Source organism: Metarhizium robertsii, assembly GCF_000187425.2.
Source record: "Metarhizium robertsii ARSEF 23 chromosome Unknown MAA_Scf_1, whole genome shotgun sequence".
Lineage (NCBI taxonomy): Eukaryota > Fungi > Ascomycota > Sordariomycetes > Hypocreales > Clavicipitaceae > Metarhizium > Metarhizium robertsii.
The window spans coordinates 6,114,900-6,135,113 of record NW_011942149.1 but is presented as its reverse complement, the minus strand read 5'-3'; the positions used below and the strand labels follow the sequence as shown (position 1 = coordinate 6,135,113).

The following is a 20,214-nucleotide window of genomic DNA, read 5'->3' as shown; positions in this document are numbered from 1 at the left end:
ATGCAACACTAGCCACAGAGGCCGCTACCAAACAAAGTTTCATTTCCCCGTCCGCATCGTTGGTTACCTTGGTTTATCAACAACCTGTCGATGTCATGTGTGCTCGTGAAAGGCAGCTGGAGCAAACAAGGTCAACGCGTTGGAAAGACGTGATGATACAGTCATTTTGCTTCTCGCCACTTTTTGCACGAAATTGTGATTGCATAGAGCATCATGCTGCCCTGTAATTGATATGTATTTAGTGCGCCAAGGAAGGGAGGCGGGAGGGCAAGCTACGCATTCATAGCGCGGGATCGTGCTTTCCCAGACCCAGGCTGGACATCCGCCCCTGACGCTAGTCTCGGATCGGACTAGACGCAGTGTCACAGGGAGCCACATAGCCCTTTAATGTCATGTTATGCAGCGCCTTGGTCTCCATTGTCAGCTTCTCATGTAATCTTCAAAGCCTCACATCCATGCCACCCAGCCCACAGCTGGAACCTCTCGCCATTCATAAGAAACTGCACATGCGGTTTTTACAAAGCTTGTCGATTCTGGCATGGCCACCGACAACTTTTGGGCCAGAGGCCTCTCTTCCCTTCCCCTTTATTACTGCGGTGCATGGCTCTACGCCAAGACGTTGCAAAGAGACTTTCAGCGTGTGATGTGCCGAAATTAGAGGACCCGTCACCATCTCTATTAACATTGAACCAAAGGGAACTTATGTAAAGTAGTATGTACTTGCCTTAGGTACCTACCTATGTAGGTACTAGTTGTTGAGTAGTCAACAAACCATGCAAGATGCTCTCTCGAGGACAAAGAATCACGACGCTAGCAACTAGAACGATTCTACTCTATGCCAATGCATAGTCCACCATATGGCCGCTTATTTTTGTGGCTTTCGCAAAGGGTGCTCGAGCCGACAGCTGTTAATGTCAACTGGTTGCAACTTGCAATAGAATTTACGCCAAACGACTATGCAAGCATTCCTATTCGCTCTGTGGCGGTTGCACCAACGCATCGACGCTTATTTCGGAGTCTAGGGCCAGGCTTTCCCTCTCCAAAGTGCATGGACATGGGCCACAACACGCCCCGTGGTGGTTGTACAGTACATCATCGGACGCTCGGAATGCCCATGTGCAGACGTTACACATGTCTGGTGCGTCGGATGCCCGAGCTTGCTTTGCTTGCTGCACTGTGTGTTATCGTGGCCCAGGCCTGAGGTTCATTCCAAGCATATCGCCTGCCTACCTGCAGGTAGGTCGCCTTGCGCAATTCTCTGCTTCTATTCTTATCGGATGACGCTCATTTCATTCGCTACCGTATCTGGGTTGTACTCACTCGCGTCAACCGTTTGCAAGACCCCATGATAATGCTCGATATTCGGTGGCCTCCGCTTGCCACTCACGCGTTTGGAGTGGTATGCATTCCTCGCCATATGCTAGTAGGGGGCAGATATGAGCACCATGTCGCAACTCGAGTGGTCCGACAATACCGAAATAATCGAAACACGCCTGCAACATGCTGTTCACGTTGGCGCGTACAGCAATTCACTCTACGCGCGTTGATTGCTACAGACACGACTGTCTTGCTCGCGAAGCTGTTCCAAACCCCTTGCTTGTGCTTGATGATCAAGCGTCATGGAACTGCCTGTTCTCCTTTGAGTGCTCCGTGAACCAAACGCAGGTCACGACGCTTGTTGACCGCTTCCACGCGTATCCAGCTTCGAATAATAACCTACAGGCTTCTAATAATACCATGACTTCTAATACTGCTACTACTAGTACTACAAACATTCATGCATATGTACGCTTTTCAAACTGCGGATACATGCGCGCCGCCATCAAGGCCCATCCCACGCGCAAGCCTCATCCCTCTCTGTCAAAAATTTTGCAGGATTTTGTGCATCGCGTGTAATCACACGGGATCCTCCATTGGTCAAGTTCTCCGTAGTTCCGGTCATTTCGGAGACGCTTCGTAGCCAAGCTGCCTTATTGCAGTGGGCCGGGTCCGAGATTCACGTTGGACCGACCGTGTGTTTTGGTGGAGGCTGTTCGCGTATTTTAGTCGGCTGCGTGTTTTGGTCCGAACATAAAATAGCTACTATTTACAGACACCGCCGAGGCGATTGGATATGCAAGGCTCTCTTGGCCAGGTGGATAAGCTATCGAGTGTCCCAGTGGCGGCCTGAGCTTGGCGCGCGACCACCTGGGACTTTTGATGCTATATGCTGGTACTCTGATAACCAAACCCTTTTCAAATATTGCGTATAATTCACTACATTCACAGAGTCTATTCATACTCCTATCAAGTGTTCTCATACACCCCGTCCCGTCTAGAGTATATTCTGAGGCCTCCCGTAATAAATCCTACTCCTCAGTTCCATCTATTCCCCCATCTTAGTAGTACTAGTATTAGTCACTGTATAAAACCCGGGTGCGTACTCCAGCAACCACCCCTTCTCAATCTTGGTCATGTCACGGATAAATGTCTTCTCGCCTGTTTCCATAATCTCGTGAAAGATAACCCAGTCCGCCTTTCTATTAAACAGCAACGAACTCGGGTGCGCGTGCATGACGGTCCCGCCCTCGACGTTGCGAAATGTCCCATCGGGTTGCATTCGAGCCGCGTGCGCAAAATATCCCGACGTTAAGCAGCGGCGAATCTGCTCCGCCTTGCTCTTTAGATCTGCCTCCGAGGGTCGATTGGAAGCCAGCGACTCGCTGACTTGGATGTTGAAGCGCTCCAAGTATCGTTTCAACTGTGCCCGGATGCTCACTGCGCGCGTCATGGACTTGTAGTTGAGGTGGTTTTCGTGACAGAACCGTGCTTCCTTCTTGCCCTTCGTGACGAATGCCGTGTAGGCGTTGAGAAGGGTGAGATGGTCGCCTTCCTCGGCGGCAAATTTGCGTCGTGAACTTTCCATTGCTTTTTGCTCGCCGTCGTGGTAGAACCAGACACTCGTGCCGAGGCTGGTCATTGCTGCGATGGTGAGCATTTCGCTGAGGCAGTTGAACGACTGCGCTGTGAGGAGTGTCTTGGCCATCATGGGTTCGACGGCTAGCTCGGCCATCCGGAAACCCAGTGGTCTTGTTAGCTTTGCATATTCATCTAATGCTCCGAGCGAGTATAGCAGCTCCAGGGCCTTGGACATGAGTTCCGATGGAGGTGGTGACAAGTAGTCGAATCGAACGACGTTGTCGATCCCAAGCGCCTTGAGCTGCAAAACAATCGGTGCCAGGTTGGATCGCTGGATTTCAGGGGGGTTGGCCTCCGGTAAGCTTTGGTGGCTTTGTTCGGTGTAGAGGCGGAAACATTTCCCTGGCTTTGTCCGCCCAGCACGGCCAGCCCGTTGTGAAGCAGACGCCTTGGATGTCGGTGTTGCAGTGAGGGTCTCTATGCCCGTCTTTGGGTTGTATGCTCGCAGTTTGACGAATCCGCAGTCAATTACGTAGACTATGCCGTCGATGGTGACGGAGGCTTCCGCAATATTTGTCGAGAATATAACTTTGCGCTTGCCTTCGGGCGTTTTGTCGAAGACGTACATTTGCTCCTCTGACGACAGCCCTGCGTATAGTGGCAGTGGTTGTAAATCGCCATATCGATCTCGTGTTTGGCCAATTCTTTCGGCCACGGCCTGGATCGCATTGTCAATTTCTTCGCGCCCAGTCAGGAAGACGAGGATGTCCCCATCTCCTTCCTCTGTGTGGATATCAAAAACCGTTTCGATGGCCTTTTCAACGTAGTTCTCTGCCGGTGATTCCAGGTACAGCATATCAATAGGATACGTCCTGCCCTCCAAGTTCACGATTCTTGCAATCTCAGGCGAATTACTATTGTCGCTCGTGGAGCTTGGATCCTCGCTATTGGCAGCAAAAAACTTGAGAAAATCCTCTGCTTGCAAAGTCGCGCTGCTGACAATGATCCTCAGATCCGGTCTTTTCCTCCGGATCTTCTTCAATAGCCCCAGTAAAACATCCGTGCTGATTGAGCGTTCATGGGCCTCGTCAACCATTATCACAGAGTACCGACTCAGAAGAGGGTCAACCAGTGCTTCTCGAATGAGTAAACCGTCAGTGAGGAACTTGATTCGTGTCGCTGACGACGTGACATCTTCGAATCGAATCGAGTACCCAACTTCTTTGCCTACCTCACACCCAATCTCGTCAGCAACACGGAGTGCGACTGTCGTTGCTGCGACTCGTCTAGGCTATTGATGCGCATGAGAATATATCCAACTAGTGGGTGAGCATGGGGATGGATCTCACCTGAGTTACACCAATGACTTTGCCATTTTCACACCATCCTGCCTTTTCCAGGAACTGGGGTATCTGTGTCGTTTTCCCGGACCCGGTTTGACCGATCACTATGGTTACTGGGTACGTTTCGATCACGTACAAGAGGCTGTCGCGGTGTTTGGCAATAGGCAGTAGAGCCGGTGGTTTGTGCAGAGCCGGAATGAAGGTGGCATCAAGGCTGAACTCTGCCATTACGACCGCAACAAGACAGAAAAGTGACGTGCCGCGCCAGGTATTGTGTTATCTTCCAATTAACCGAGAGTATACCTTATCCATAATCGCAGATAGTCTTAAAGAGAGAGAAACAACTGGGGCTCACTTGAGATCGCAGCAAATAATGCTTCTCAAGTGAGTTGCTACCCTAGAGACAAATTGAAATACTGAAGCGTTCAAGTTGTCGCCACATTTTCGTGGCTCTTACTTATGGCGAGGCGTCATCGGGACTGTGGCTCAGCCAGTTCCCTGTGCTGCAGCCTGTGGGGAACGTCATCGGCGGCGTGGCCAGCTGCAACCCCTCGTCTCATTATTTCAAGATAAACCAGACAAAGGTTTCAGGTGACAGCACTTTGCATCTGTATCCTTATCACCTACTTGGGACGAATTCACAACCGTTTGAATACATTTCACACATTAGTAATTATTGGCACGTCCAGAGAACCAGTAGAGTCGAAGCTTGCGATTGCTGTCAGCCAAGGTCGTAACCATGCCGACTCCAACAGAAACGGTTTGTACCCACAGGGCTATTATGTATGTTGCACCTGGCGTTGCTAACAAGCACGGGCTTCACCAGAACAAAACCACGACAGAGTCCGGCGCCGAATCACCTACGACTGCCAGACCGCTGGAGATGGACGACGACGACGTGCAAGACACCAGCGTGGTCGCTGACGATGGCGCAGGCGCCAAAACCGGTATTGCTACCAGACTGGCCACTTCAACGACACCCGCAACCACAACCCCTGGTGGTGAGCCAAAAGCACAAGTCTCATCAACAGAGGCCGCTCCACCAAAGCCTCCTCGACCCGTGACTGAAGTTCAGAAGAACGAGATGATCTTGAAAGAAGCGTTTCCAACAGTAGATGTCAATGTCATCAAAGCTGTCCTGAGAGCTAGTGGAGGCAAGGTTGAGCCAGCGTTCAATGCACTCCTGGGTGAGCTACTACACCTGGGTGAACCGTACTAATCGGGCGACCATATTCTAACATTAATCAACCATAGAAATGACCGACCCCGATGCCGTCAAGAACGAGCCCGAAGAAGTACCACCACCCCAGCCCCCTCGTCCTCATGGCCGAGCTCAGATGTCCCAAGTTGAGGCAGATGAGCTCTACGCCCGTCAGTTAGCTGAGCATTATGACAATGTTGGTGCATACGAAGCTCGTGTCTCGAACCGTACCAGAAATGCTGGACAACCTCAGGGCTGGGAAGGCGATGAAAGAGAGCACAGCTTTATTGACGACGATTTGCCTGTGATTAGGGAGAACCTGCGCAAGGGGTTTCTGGACACGCAAACCAAGGTCAATGGCTGGATCACAGGCCTGCGAAAGAAGATTGAAGATAGTTTTGATGAGAGTGAGGAGAACAACCAAGGACACGGCCAGCCTTTCCGTCGTCAGGGCGAAGCGAGTCGCCGAAGTGGTGATTACGATCGCTATGACGCGGATCCTCAAGTGCTCAGCGACGACTTTGCAGGAATACGATTGTCCGCTGATGGATGTACGTCTTCCCCTGAGAAACTACCTTAAGACATAACTGTAATCTAATGCTTCATAGCTGCTGCGCCAGGTAGACCAATGGTTGACTCTGGTATTCACCGACCGCCTCCGCCATCGAGCTCCCCGAGACCTGGTAATGGAAGAAGGGTAGGATTCAAGGAGGAAACCGAGGAGATCAACATGTACGATGTTTCGCCTATAGTCCCCCCAAAGGACACACCTCAAAGCTCCAGCACAAAGGCTAGCAAATGGCAACCTCTGTCTACGGTCGAGCCGAGCCCAATCACGGACAATGATCCGTTCAGCCTCGGTGACAGCGAAGATGAAAAGGAGCTAAGCAAGGATAAGCCTAAGGATTCCAAGCCAGATGATCACGAACGTCTCAAGAAGGCTGCAGCCGAAGCCATGGCCGACAGCTTGGTAGAGTCCAAGGACGGGACCTCGGCAGACAAAAAGGCATAGGCTGGGAAGCCCCGATGACCCGCTCTCTGCATTGCGTTGTTTATCTGGGAGTTCAATGGAGCGTAGGCTGCCTTCAATCTTTGGTTGGATATCTTGGTGATTTCACTTACCCTCAAGCAGTGTGCACAGTCGAGCTTGTTTTGTCCCACTGTAGCATCAGAATGCAGAAAACATTGGGTTTTGTTCAGCTTATTTCCAAAACATGGTCCATTATCCGGTTGCGTGAATTGTATCCTTTTTGCTCGGTCCCAAGAGCAGAAGTATGTCTAATGCTCCGTAGCATGGGTGGAGACTGCACTTGGCCGACTCTGCGACCCTGTGACCTACATAGTATTATTGACAGATGGCTGCATACACAGGTAACCAGAAGCAACCTTGAAGCGAACCTCTGGAAGGTAGGCGTTGCCGACGAGCCACGACGTCATGGCTAGACAAGAGGGGTAGCAGGTAATACCATGAGGGGGAAATTTCGCACTATTATAAGTTTATAACAAGATATTGAGCTATCATTCATGGGTCTTGGTCCCTGGCCGTTGTTAAACCTTGCCCAGGTGCCATGCGTGAACTGGTGATGCAGATGGAACTCTGGAAAACAGGGGGCCCAGCGAGGGCAAATTACCCCAATTTGGCTCTGTGTACCGAGTACTTATTGAGCACAAGATCTTGTGAATATTGGTTGAACTGAGTCGTAAAGGCAAAAGCATGGCAAGTCGCTTGAGCACGGGGTTGATTGTGAGACGACGATTGGCCAAGAGAATGGATTGCTAGCGCGAGATCTCGCCGCATGAGAGGAGAACTGACGGGACGAATCAGAGGAATGGATAGGTGTAGGCGGTGGTAGAATATCAGCCCTTCTTCCATCCCGGACGAGATAGTGCTACGCGGTTAAAGCGCGGTTCTTTCCTTTCCTGGAATTGTGCATGGTGTGGAGACGCACAGGACGACGACAGGCAAGCATGGCTGGTCAAGGGTACACCATACCAGACATTGACTCGCAGGTTGAAGAGGTCCCTTCGAGTTTAATGAAGCGTCGATGAAAACGTCCCTAGGTACAGGTGAACGACATGGGCTATTTTGAAAGCCCAAACCTTGTAAAGTAGTCGATTCGGACCGTGGTAAACTAGTAGACGGACCAGTTGACCGTTGGGGAGACCAAGAGATCACGAGCGGCCACACCACCCCGCTTCTGAGGCAAACATTATACACACACTCCATTGCGGCCTCTTTCGACTGACAAGAAGTGCCTCTTCGCTCTCACGACATTGGTTAGGGTGGAGTTCATTCAATTTGGAGGGAGAGTGGAAGAGGAATCCAGCTCATCCACAAGCCGAACCGTTGCCAAAGTTTTGTCAACTTTCCATCACGCATGCTTTTGTCTTTGCGACATTGCGTCTAGCACGGCTTTCAACATACAACAATTTGTGTCGCTCGGGACGTCGTCACCGTTTTCCTAGCACGGCCCCGGTCACAGGACCACGCAAGGAACAGGCATTGGGTAGCCTCGTCTGCTTGGGCGTTATTGTACGACCTTGGCCCTCTGCAGCCGCCATCACGGTGACGCTGGATGCAAAGGAGCCTATTTGGACCTATCTGCATGAGGGATTGGGACTGCGGAACTAGGTACCATTAATGACTCTTCCTCTTGCCTGTGTTGACTAAGAAAAGGTGAGTAACTGGAGCGCACATTTTTGTCCCTCGCGCCGTGCTTTTTTTTGCTCTCGTTTCCAGCTTTGCAGTATTTCCTGTGAAGCTGGAACATCCTCATCCGCACCGTCAACACAAGCCTCAGATGTCACATGCGCCACATGAGATCGAGAGAGAGATGGATGGAGATGCCCAAGTTGACCCAAGCTGACCTAACCACCCTTAGGGATCCCGGCGGCTGTCAAGGACTCTGATCCATATCCTCTGACCGGCCTCACACCTGCTTGGACCACTCGGTGAAGAAGGAAGCAGCAGCAGCAAGCGGTAGTAACAAGCAGCTCTGGCTTGCACCTGCCGCCTCACATATCGCATTGCTGGCTCTCTGCTGGTCAAACGCACCCCCGCAACTTACCATCTTTTGTTGTCATGTCTTGAATGGGCGCGTCTGGCCTTGCAACCTTCAGTGTCACTCTTTACATGACGGGTCGACGGTTCGATTGATTGACAGCCCTGCTCGAAATTCCAACCACACAAAGTAGTACAACGTGGCGGCATATTTCCTCTTGTCGATTCCTGGCCTATCTTGTCTACGAGGGCTGCTCCTTGTACGGAAGCTACACGCAAGCCTTTGATTCTCCTCCGACTCGCGGCTCTGCTAGGCTCCAAGCAGCAACATGTAAGAGGCTTCCACATTCTTGCCACCGGCGGTGTTTGGAAAGAACCGTCTATTCCGTGGCACAGGGTTGCTGACAATACATTTCCTCTTGAGTAGGAAGTTCGGCAAACAAATACAGAAGCGCCAGCTGGAGGTTCCAGAGTATGCGGCAAGCTTCGTCAATTACAAAGCTTTGAAAAAGGTCGGTGCCCCATGGACTGTGACTCCTCTAGTCTGTTTACAAATGGCCAGCCGTCCGCTCTTGTCTGAAGCCACGCCGGTTGGTCATATTGCTTTGACCAATCTTCCCCAACTGTCATTACCCATAGTTACACATAGTAACGGCAACTGAGAGCTTGTCAACTAACATTGCCCTACCGAACAGCTTATCAAGAAGCTCTCTGCCACCCCGACATTGGCGGCGCAAAATGATATACTTCGGCAGGCTGGTTCCGTTGACTCCCAAGCCTCTCTTCAAGCCAACAAGGCCACTTTCTTCTTTCAACTGGTAAGTAGACCCGCGATACACAAGACACCGTCACACAGACCCCGCAACATCCCTAACAAGCGGACCTCTACATAGGAACGTGAACTCGACAAGGTGAATGCCTTCTACTTGCAAAAAGAGGCCGAGCTCAAGATTCGGTTGAAAACTCTTCTGGACAAGAAAAAGGTCCTACAAACAAGAGACGGTATCTCAAGACGCTCTTCCAAGTTTACAACACTCGAGGAGGGCTTTCAACAATTTGCTACTGACTTGAACAAGCTTCAGCAGTTTGTTGAAATTAACGGCACTGCATTCTCCAAGATTCTCAAAAAGTGGGACAAGACGTCCAAGTCCAAAACCAAGGAGCTTTATCTGTCCAGGGCCGTCGAAGTCCAGCCATTTTTTAACGCACCCGTTATAAGTGAACTCTCGGATCAGGCCACGACTAGTCTTCAAGAGCTGGGCGCCTGGTCCGATGGCATACAGGTCAACTTTCAGACACCAGGGCATGTCGTCACGAGCCAACACTTTATGGGGACTGATGAAGGAGATGCCGACACACTGTTGCTGGATACCGTCATTACGGGGAACCTAGAGACGCTCAGAGAACTCTTGACGAAGATGCAATCCGCGAGCAGCTCAACAGACGGAGGAAGCTCATTGCCTGATCGTGTCACCAGGACCTTCCTGATGGCAATCCATGATGCGCCCGAAGAGTCTCTGCGCGTTCTTTTAGATACTGGACTCGTCGACTTGCAGTCATATGATGATATCAACGAGAGAAATTGTCTTCATCAGGCCACCATATACGGCAAACAGTATGTCTTGGAATGGGGGCTAAAAGCCGGGGTCTCTGTCGATAGGACAGATGTATATGGACGAGTGCCGTTGCACTACGCCAGTTTACATGGTCGTCTGGATATGCTCGAGGCTCTATTAAATGGTATGAAGCCCCGGAAGCTGATGACGTGATGCCTTATACTGATTCGTGCTTGGAAGTGAATTCCTCAACGATTAACCTCATTGACCATGACAACTTTACTCCGCTTATCCACTCAATTATTCATGGTCATATTGATTGCATACAGCGTTTGCTCGCTAGATCGGCAAGAATCGATCCGGTATCAGACTCAGACCATGTCCCGTTGAATTTAGCTTGTGAGCACGGCTCCGAGGCAGTTGTCGAGCTGCTCTTAAGGCACGGAGCGAATATTTTGCCCGACGCAGAAGGCTTATATCCACAGCACCTGGTGGCGAGGTCGGGAAAGACATCGGAGTTGCTGCTCCTGCTCAAAAAATTTGGAGCTGATTTAGACCAAGTTGATAAGCTGTATGGGTGGACTCCGCTTGTCCATGCGGCGAGCGAAGGCAACGTTGACTGCCTGCAGGCGCTGCTCAAGGTTGGAGTTGACGTCAATATTGTGGATGAGAAAGATCTCCCAGCCATGTACTACGCCGCGTGGGAAGGCCATCTGGAATGCATGAAACTACTTACCCCATTCAACACTCACCTTCGCGCCAGCCCGCTCGTCCTACAGTCGTCACCTGGTCCTACTGACAGCAGCAATGCACCCGGTCCCATGTCCTTGGATCCCGACGCAATCCCCATACTCGAACTGCCCCCTCCCATCATTCCCCTCCGCCGCTACGGTCATAACTTCCTCGACACTAAAACCGTCGTACAACTCAGCTTCGATGACCTTCACGAGCAGCCTTTGATATTCTTTCAAGATGGAAAATATCCGGCAGCGCGACTGACAATCTCCTCCAAGCTATCAGATCTCATCCCAAAGAATATTATTCTCCCCTTTCAAGAAGATACCCGCATGGTTTCATTCCAAGTTGACAACCTCGATACATTTTCTCTCGATTTTGATGTTTTCCCTACGTACGGTGCCAAGATTATCGCCAAGACGGTGGTATTACCTAGCGCTTTCAAGACGCAGCAAGGCGGAATCTCAAAGTGTTGCCTGCCTCTGTTTGATCCACGACTTAGGGCAATTGGCCAGATTACTTTTAGCACCCAGGTGATCAAGCCGTTCAATGGTCAGCCATTGGAAATCACGGACTTTGAGACGTACTGGAAAGCGACGAGCCAGTTTAACCAGCCCACTAGCGCTGTGGTAACTGGATCAAGTTTATCCGGTGACTACGTCCGGCTATTTGTGCAATATACGGCTGATGGAGTCCCAGTGATTTGGTCTCAATGGACGATCAGTTGTGGAGGACTAGATCTGCCACTGTGTCGACTGTCCCTACAGCAGTTCCTGACGATTACTGCTGAAAACACCTGTCGAGCTGCGTTGCCTAGCCTGTCATCGAAGACTGTTGATAACATTGCGGAGGTATATCACATCCTCGCTACAGCAGGCATCACCCTCAAGGATGCTCTGGCCATCCTCCCTCGCGGCATCAACGTGAACCTGCAGGTCCTATACCCGACGCAGGAGGAAGAAAAGGCGCTTGCGCTCGGTCCTGCGTTGGACGTCAACGTCTTTGTTGATGCTATTCTTACTGTCGTGTTTGATCATGCTCGTGCGCAGAGAGCCCAATACCAGTCTCCAGAGGCAGCTCGTTCCATGGTGTTCAGCAGCTACAATGCTCGGTTGTGTACAGCCTTGAACTGGAAGCAGCCGAACTTTCCTGTGTTCTTGTGCAACGATCTCGGCCGCGAGGACAATATCTTGGAAGAAAATATGCTTCGACCGAGTGGAAGACGAGGTACATCCATTAAAGAAGTAGTTCGAATTGCCCAGAGTAATAACTTTATGGGGCTGATCTGCTACTCCAAATTATTGGTAAGTGTATACCTGTCACCTGGAGTGTGGAATTATTTTGCTGATTTGGACATCAGGACATGGTGCCTGCTCTCGTGGACGCTATAAAATCTCATGGTTTAGCACTCGTCATGGACAAGTCGACAGATTCCCCCAGCACAAGTCCGATGACGGACCCATTCCCTCGACCACCCAAAGGTGTAGATGGTGTTTTGAAAAATCACGGCATTTTGCGATTCAATGACTCGATAGACATGTAGAGAGAATCATGAGGAGTATGCAAGCTATGGCTAGGCGAGAGGCGTTCTGATTAGAGCAATACGATTTCAAGAAGAGGAGGGCTGGTTGTACTGCATACTTTTCATGATTATGACATGATGTATGTACAGGTAGAAATCAAAGAGCCGTTGCGTTGCATCCAATCTTGGACTCATCCGTAGGGGTGTGGTGCATCAGGAACTGTGAGGAAGGGTTGTAATGATGTCATTTATTCATTCATTCACTTGCTCATTATAAAAACCAAGCCGAGGCAGGTCTCAAGCGCCTTTAAACCCATACTTCAAACCGCCCAACTCTCTTTCAGGGTCGACGCTCCCCATGACGACCTTTGCCACCAAAACAACACCGTACACAATGGCCGGCAGATTCCCCATGCCGATCCACGCAAAGCTCCCGTCCCCTCTGCCAAGCACCAAGCCCAGCACGACCAGCACACCGGACAGCACGCAGTTCAGGTACGGCAAGTACATCTCCAGCGGGGACTTGTCGGGTCCGGCGCCCCTCTTCAGCCGCCGGATCGTCTCGCTCGCGGCAGGGACGTCGCCCCTTTGGACCCAAGCGTCCAGCGGTGCGATGCCGGTCTCTGGCGGCGGGAGCTTGTACAGGATGTAGGCCGTGGAGAGGAGGGAGGTGAGCGACAGGACGGCGATGACGGGGTTTGGCGGCCCGCGCAAGAGGAGCGGCACGTAGGGGATTGTCGAGAGCGCGGGCAGAGCGAGCAGGACGGTGGCGAAGGAGGTGTTTGTCTGGCGGTTCTGCGCGGCGAGGTCTGCGATGAGGGTTTCTTGCTCTGGCGGCTGGCGCGTTAGCTGCGGTCTGGTCTGGGGGCGGAGGGTTGGGGCGGAGGGCAGGGACCTTGTTCGTCGAGGGCGGAGGGCGTGTCCGAGTCGTCGGGGTAGCGGAACGTGCGGCGGAGGCGCGCGCGCGAGGATCTGGTTTCCATTTGTGCTGGGGACTGGCGGTTGTGAGTTGGTTGATGGATCATGGAGGAGGTTTGGACAGCTTGAGTGGAGGCGGGAGCTGTCTTGCGAGAATGACGTCTGGGGCCGCGGTCGGGCTTTTGCTCCACTCGACTTGGGCTTTGGAAGCTTCGGGCCAGTATAGGCTTTGCTGGGGAAGGGTCTGGCACAATAGCTACGGCCGGCTCGTTTATTTGTCGATTTTGCTTGACTTCATGTTCATTCAATGTTAGCTTGTTGTGCGCAGAACATGGCGCGGCAGTGGTACTGTGTGTCGAGCATGACAGCTTACTTGATGTATTTAGTATTAGGCCACGTGAACACGTAATCTACTTATATATAAACTAAATAATACGTATAACATTATACAATAAAGCCAAGTGCGACGGTTTGGACCACTAAGCTAAGCGACAGTTGACGCCGTTTTTCAGGGCAGTCCTCCAGACCTCTATACAGACTGCTTACATAAGTAGAGACCGCGCCCAGTGCCCGACACGCGTCGCGCTTGGATCGCGTTTCGCCATCGGTGTGCAGTCAAATTAATCACTCATAAAGGACTTTTAAATTTGTTAATCGCAACTTGATTAAAGCATTTCCGAAATCATGGTTCTACATTCTCTCTAGCAAGACATTGAAACACCTTTTTCCCCCGGTTCTTTCCACCATCAAGTCTATCTCGTTCTTCTTAAAATCCGTCTTCTCTGACATTTTGTTTCCATGTGATATACTCGCTCACCCACAATCGCTCTTTCTCGTACAGAAACCAAGCCAGACGATTTTCGTCTTCTCCCAAATCCTCATCCTGCCAGATGCGCGAATCACCATCCCCGTCTTTTTCGTCTGCGTATGTAACTTTCTTGACGTGGTCAGACATGCGCTTCAGGAGATAGTCAGCTGTATTGGGGCCATTGCACCATTCCCTTCGCATTTGCTCCACCTCTGCTCTCTGTGATTCTGGTGCTTGAACAATCTCAACATGTAGTGCTGCCCATACAGTACTCTCCCACTGATCATTTACTGATATCCCGGGGCGAATCCTCTCACGATGTTCAGAGAAGTAATCGCCTTTGCACGCTTCAGAAAAGGCCTGGAGAAGTCGGTTTTCAATGCTGATTTGGATCTTGTCCATTGTGCTAGGATATCTAACGTGGCTAGAGGTTATCGTACACGTTAATCACCTTCCCTCGTGAGGCTTCGTTCTGTTGTCCTTGTAGATATTTGCCGCCCGAGCAATCTAGCTTCCCGCGAATCCTGCCACTTCCTTCCCATGTATTAGCATCACAATAATCTCTCCTATAGCTGTCTTGTTGTGAGCATTTCGTAGGTCTGGCTAGGCTATGTTAATTCTAAAAACCAACTATGCTTACCGCAGGAAATTCGTGCCGCGCAGGCAATACTGCAGCCTACTAGCTATGTGAAAGCGCGTCCAGTAAAACCCAACACTCTTTTTACCTCCTCTTTCTCCCTCTCTATCCTACACTCCTTACTTTCCCTTCAAACTCTCCGCTTCCTCTTCCTAGCGAGTTAAAGCCTGTAGTGTAGCATGGTAGTGAAGGAGGAGAAATTGCAAGCGTGCGGGGTATGCAAAGCACCTTGTTTTATACGCGTACATTGTGGGCTAATTACCTACAGTCTGTTAACCGGTTCGAAATTATGCAATATTGTCTGTCCCTGCCAGTACCTCTGTGTAACGTAAATATGTTGGATCTTCGCTACACAACCCAGGTGGTATGCAGAATATCCCCTTTGGTGTGTTAAGGCTCTAGTGGGGTCACGGGCCCCAGAACACCCCTGTGGGCAGCCAGCTACCTCAAATAACTTTAATAGCACCCTAAATTTAGTAAATTATTAAGTAGCGATTTATATTAAGCTTATTATAATAACCTCTACTATTACCTAATATACTAGTAGATATATATACCCCTTTATATCTTACTTCTTATTAGATATATATCCCTATAAATACCTTACCGGAGCCTTAACACACCAGAGGGGATACGAGAGAACAAATAGTGGACACCGCTAAACCCGGGGGGGAAGGCCGTGACACCAAGATTATATGAAGTTAAGTATCTTTTTTATAAAAGATCTATATGGTGATGAATCACCAACTCGGCCAGTGTGTTTAACGCATCGCGATGCGTGGACTCTTGGTGTATCGCGCGGTTAGTTGCGGTTCCCTAGCCTAGTACGGTTAAAATATAGTGTTGTTAGTGGTCTTGCATTACACAGTTATTTAGCCCCTTTTAATTTTTTTCTAATAAGTTGATATTACATGGTAAAAAATATAAAAACACACTACATATATAGCTCCGGACATGAAGACGATAACTCGGGAGGCACCGAGGGCAAACCACATTCGTTCGGGCTATAGACGGAACTGGCAAATGACGACGGCCACATTCATAACGATACGATTCTAGCAGGCTTTCTCATACAAGCAATAGGGAGTTGATTCTATTCGATTGACACTTGGCAGGAAGGATGCTGCATCTCCTTCTATACATCTCTCCGTCGCCGCAAAGAACAATCACACCAGTGATAAACTTAACACATCAAGGGCGAAGGAAGATATTCGAATGAGTTTAGAGGTACAGTATCAGCAATCATCCAGCATGCTCCCCAAAGCGTCCTTTTCGCTGTCAGAAATGCTCAGATTATAGTAGCCCTTGACATCTACCCAAGATTCGGCGTAGGTGCAGTAGAAGCTCGTCAGAGGAGGCTTCCACCTGTCAGGGCCCTTGTCCCCCTTTTGCCGATTGGCATGAGCAGAGACGGCCCAAAGCTGCGGGTGAGTCAAGTCGTTAGCAAAGGCCTCTCGCTGCTCCTCAGTCCACTCGGATGCTCCAGACTGTAACCGATGCGTTAGCCATGCAAAGATGTGAGCAATACCGGCGGGGGAAGGGGCCTTGTTTTTTCCTCACCATCCACGCATTCTTCAGAGGCACAAAGTGGTCAATATCAAGCTTGTGAGCTTCGGTGAAGACGAGGCCGTCGTATGGACTGGTCCATATGCCCGACCGAGGGACGCAGTTGCGATTCGTTTCGACATCTTCGCCGTCCCGTATGAGTACCACATCTCTTTTGCTCGTGGTTAGCAAGAAGAGCCCCCTTCAACTGGAATAACAGTGTAAACGGATTTCAACATGCCGAGTATTGCATTTTCCGTGTATAATGTCCCAGGTGTGAAAGAGAGATCGGTTGTATGTGCCATCGTCCACGGGAGTTGCTACTTGAAGGCTAGCCAGTGTCGTCCTGGCACTAGATGCACTCGGGATGCCAGGCTGACGGGAGTTAATAGTTGATACAGCCACGTCTATCTCTTTTCTTTTAACTTTTTGGGCTAAAAGTTCCACCTACTGGAGTCGGTTCAGGGACCGGAACCGCGAGGACCACGACAGCGGTGAATAAGATGCTGAGAGTGACGATCTTCATGTGGAACAACGGAGCGAGTTGCTGCATATGGTGAGGAGAAGGACAAGAAAACAGGAAGCACTCAGGATACAAGACTCGTCATGTTTATAACACATTCGAATTTGTTTCCGCGGCTGTATATACCTGACTGAATCAGCCAGCTCTTCTTTGTGTCGGGCAGACTCCGAACTCCTCCTGCCCGAACCTGACTATATGGGGTGCAACCGCTTTGGTGTCAGGACGGTATGAATTATCCCTTGTGACCAATATCAATGGAGATGGCGTGTCAAATAAGTAAATAGTATGGGTGAACTGCATATTCCTCCGGCATTTCCTATCCGTGAGTTGATAGCGATGAGAAAGAAGTATCGCCGACCACGACACTCTGTTTGCCCGTGCAACCTGCCTATTCGGGTATTCATATGGCTGAGAGATCGCACCATCCAGATATCTAACCACGTGTATTGTCCGACTCGGGGCAATGGGAGGGGTTTTAAATGACTAACAGGCAGACCCCGATACGACCCTTGTTCTACTCCTTCTACATTTGTATCATGAGCGGTGTAGACAAACAATGCCCTTGCTGCCTAGCCAACCCAAAATTCGTATTGAAGTTGATCCATTTTCGTCCGTCCGAGTATGCGCCATGGGTAAGTAGCGTTCCCCGGACTGGTTCTGAGGAGTGAAGGATGCAAGGTTGTCGTATGCGGTCCTGATATGACTTGTAGTACACTGTAGACGACACGTATGTCTGCCTGTGTCTATCCGTGGACACCATAGCGAAGATGAAGCACTCCGCACAGGCCTTGCGCCGTAGGAAAGACAAAATATTCAGGCATCCCAAACTCCATCTCTACATACTCGCATATGTCGCAGCTTGTCTAAGCTTGAATGCAAAGTATTTGACGCTACTACAACTCGATTGTTGTAAACCGTATGCTTGAACGAAACTTGGCTGGTAGCGATGCTCTAGGTATTCGATGACCTAGTACATTGTTTCTTCTTCCTCGGCAAGCTGTTCAGCAGGCTGTTGCGTAATTTCGCTGCGGATACCTTCATCGAGGGTCAGCAAGACATATCCAGAGGCTACGATTTGGGCTGCCTGCCACGTTAATAAATGCATCCTGTGAAGGATCTGATCATTTCCAGCAAAAGAGGGCCGTTATTTGTTCTTGAGTCATAAAAGGCCACACCCCATGCATTTGAGCTGCTTGAGAAGTTCTTCCACTGGGCAGGTCTTCAGGCGAAGTGAGCCTTGGGACTGCTTTCAGGCCAGCGAGGTCGAGCGGTGATCCGAGATACTTGGCGGCCATGCGGGCGATCAGCTCGAGGGAGCTGGAATAGAAACAAGCTTGAATTGAGAGCAATAGTAAGTGGCATTGCAAAAGCAATTCGGAATGCTTAGCTGCCGCATCTTACGTTTGCTGCGTGGCATGAATCCGCATGATTGTAATCTCGGCTCAGTCAGGGGCTCAGGCAGTTGAATGATATGGGCGGCGGACCTTGCACGGCCAATATTGCTGCTTTCTGCACAACACCGAGCAGATTTATCAGGCTGTACGGAGTATGGCTGATGCAAATGCATTCCCAGAGATGAGAAGGTAGTCAGTCGGGGTATCCTCTGGCACGGGGTTCAACGACAATATTTCCTTCTGTAGGTCTAGGTTGTGCAGAGTACCGTCAGTGGAAAATGGCCGCGGTAAAGTTTGGAGAGGTAGAATGAGCCTTTGGTGACGCTCTTGTGATGTTGGTATTGAGTTTATGACGTATATGTATGTGGACATAGCCAGCCACGATTCCAATGCCAGACTACTCTGATCCTGTTGATGCTGCTGCTAGGTTTTGTGGCAGCTTTGTTGATTCTAGGCGAGGTTACGGTTGGTCCAGCACCTTGATTTGCTCCCACAGAGAAGGAACACCGCATCAGCCACCTGTCAGCTCAGCCCCCCAGGCTAATTCCGATCTGAGTGCCGGCTTGTCTGTCAGATCAATACGACTCGTCCCGTAGCCACTAGGTGTACCTAGTACATAGATAGGTCGATACTACATACTCCGTACTTGGAGCAACCTGCACCACGCCCAATTGTCAATGATAGATTGTCTCTTCAAATTTGGTGCAGCAGAGGAAACAAAATAATGCACTTGTGGCGGTTCAGACACAAAACTACGTCACGGGGACGGCAAATAGGATCGGTCGGCGCTTGAAATATCAATTGACGTCTGCCCAACGCCAGCCCCGCGGCAAGCTCGCCCAAACACCACCTCTTGAGACACCATCAGGCCATCAGACCATCCTACCAACCGGCCACCCGCCCATCTGGATCTCATCCCCAAACATCACTTTTTAATGCCACATCTCCCCAGGTCTAGTCCTTGGTTTTCAGGACGCCGTACTACCGAGCAGCTTTGCGTTTGCCAAACGCAAAGCACTGCCGACTAGCACCATGTTCAACCCCGGCATCGCCTACATGCTTGTAAGTCACCGCTCCTGAGTCCTCTCCATCACCACACCTTCCAAGCAGCCAGTTAGCTGACCACCACAAGGTTTGTGTCGTCCTCTTTGCCATCGCCGTGTAAATACTAAAGACCCAAGGCCCTTTCTCCCCTCCACGAAGCACCGGCTAATAATCACAATCCAGTGTCATCCACTACCACACCATACACCTCTCCCTCCCCATATCGTCCGCCATCACCATCCTCAGCACCATCCTCCCCATCACTGCCTTCCTCAACGCCTACGTATACCCCAACCTCCTCCGCTCCTCACACACTTTTACATCCGGCGATATCTTCACACGCCTCGCTCCCATCGTCCTCCAGGGCTTCCAGGCAATCATAACCGCCATCCTCGCCACTTTGCTCCTCGAAGGCGTCGTGCCGTCTCCCGCGCTCGAATTCCTCATCGACTACGAATGGGACAAGCTCTACCAAGCCAAGAATGCAGACTACATTGAGTACATACAGGATACGTATAGCTGCTGCGGCTTGAATTCCGTAGATGACAGGGCCTACCCGTTTTCCAATGTACCGGGCGGCACATGTGCCGAGATTCACGGCCGAACGAGAGCGTGCAGGGGGCCGTGGACGTTGGCGTTGCAGGCCGCATCAGGCGTTGACTTTGGGGTTGTGGTCATAGTAGGATTGATGCAGGTGAGCTTTCTGCCCTCATATGACCCTCGAGGTGTGCGGCATCGAGAATTCGCCGCTGATGTGTCTAGATAATTGGCCTCTTAATTATGAGAGAGCGGACAGCCTGGTGGACCGCCCTCCGAACAGAGGACTGGAAACCATTCAGCGAGACCGACGACGAAAGCTCCAGACGCCTAGCCACTGTCGCCGAAGAGTCTGAAGAATCTTCCGAACAAGGCGAGGCCGCCCAGCGAGGAGGGTACGGCGCTATTGAGACACCCGCCACTGGTCCCTCTGCTTCTCATGGGGAGGCCCAACGCCCTAATAACGGATGATTACGAACCCCCTCTCCCCTTTCCGACCAAAACATATATATACCGTAGTAGCGAAGGATATTTTTTAATAAGGCACGGAAT

The 20,214-nt window shown here is 50.6% G+C and overlaps 6 protein-coding genes across 6 annotated transcripts; 3 read left to right on the top strand and 3 right to left on the bottom strand.

Moving 5' to 3' along the window:
- Nucleotides 1-2,365: 2,365 nt before the first annotated feature.
- On the bottom strand, nucleotides 2,366-4,469 carry MAA_01746 (helicase; the record flags this gene model as incomplete). The annotated part of the gene is made up of 2 exons (XM_007819744.1): nucleotides 2,366-4,189; nucleotides 4,248-4,469. The coding sequence occupies 2 exons, from the start codon at nucleotides 4,467-4,469 to the stop codon at nucleotides 2,366-2,368; spliced, it is 2,046 nt and encodes a 681-aa protein (XP_007817935.1).
- A 511-nt stretch (nucleotides 4,470-4,980) lies between these two features.
- On the top strand, nucleotides 4,981-6,454 carry MAA_01747 (Ubiquitin system component Cue; the record flags this gene model as incomplete). The annotated part of the gene is made up of 3 exons (XM_007819745.1): nucleotides 4,981-5,428; nucleotides 5,496-5,993; nucleotides 6,051-6,454. The coding sequence occupies 3 exons, from the start codon at nucleotides 4,981-4,983 to the stop codon at nucleotides 6,452-6,454; spliced, it is 1,350 nt and encodes a 449-aa protein (XP_007817936.1).
- A 2,543-nt stretch (nucleotides 6,455-8,997) lies between these two features.
- MAA_01748 (ankyrin repeat protein nuc-2) lies at nucleotides 8,998-12,277 on the top strand (the record flags this gene model as incomplete). Its single annotated transcript, XM_007819746.2, has 5 exons — nucleotides 8,998-9,033; nucleotides 9,139-9,261; nucleotides 9,337-10,183; nucleotides 10,240-12,038; nucleotides 12,095-12,277. The coding sequence occupies 5 exons, from the start codon at nucleotides 8,998-9,000 to the stop codon at nucleotides 12,275-12,277; spliced, it is 2,988 nt and encodes a 995-aa protein (XP_007817937.2).
- A 276-nt stretch (nucleotides 12,278-12,553) lies between these two features.
- On the bottom strand, nucleotides 12,554-14,384 carry MAA_01749 (uncharacterized protein; the record flags this gene model as incomplete). Its single annotated transcript, XM_007819747.1, has 2 exons — nucleotides 12,554-13,418; nucleotides 13,996-14,384. The coding sequence occupies 2 exons, from the start codon at nucleotides 14,382-14,384 to the stop codon at nucleotides 12,554-12,556; spliced, it is 1,254 nt and encodes a 417-aa protein (XP_007817938.1).
- Nucleotides 14,385-15,854: 1,470 nt separating this feature from the next.
- MAA_01750 (bacterial-type extracellular deoxyribonuclease) lies at nucleotides 15,855-16,690 on the bottom strand (the record flags this gene model as incomplete). The annotated part of the gene is made up of 4 exons (XM_007819748.1): nucleotides 15,855-16,106; nucleotides 16,180-16,336; nucleotides 16,406-16,539; nucleotides 16,616-16,690. The coding sequence occupies 4 exons, from the start codon at nucleotides 16,688-16,690 to the stop codon at nucleotides 15,855-15,857; spliced, it is 618 nt and encodes a 205-aa protein (XP_007817939.1).
- A 2,423-nt stretch (nucleotides 16,691-19,113) lies between these two features.
- Nucleotides 19,114-20,133, top strand: MAA_01751 (iron transport multicopper oxidase FET3 precursor; the record flags this gene model as incomplete). The annotated part of the gene is made up of 4 exons (XM_007819749.1): nucleotides 19,114-19,143; nucleotides 19,196-19,242; nucleotides 19,309-19,819; nucleotides 19,888-20,133. The coding sequence occupies 4 exons, from the start codon at nucleotides 19,114-19,116 to the stop codon at nucleotides 20,131-20,133; spliced, it is 834 nt and encodes a 277-aa protein (XP_007817940.1).
- Between the last annotated feature and the right edge of the window lie 81 nt (nucleotides 20,134-20,214).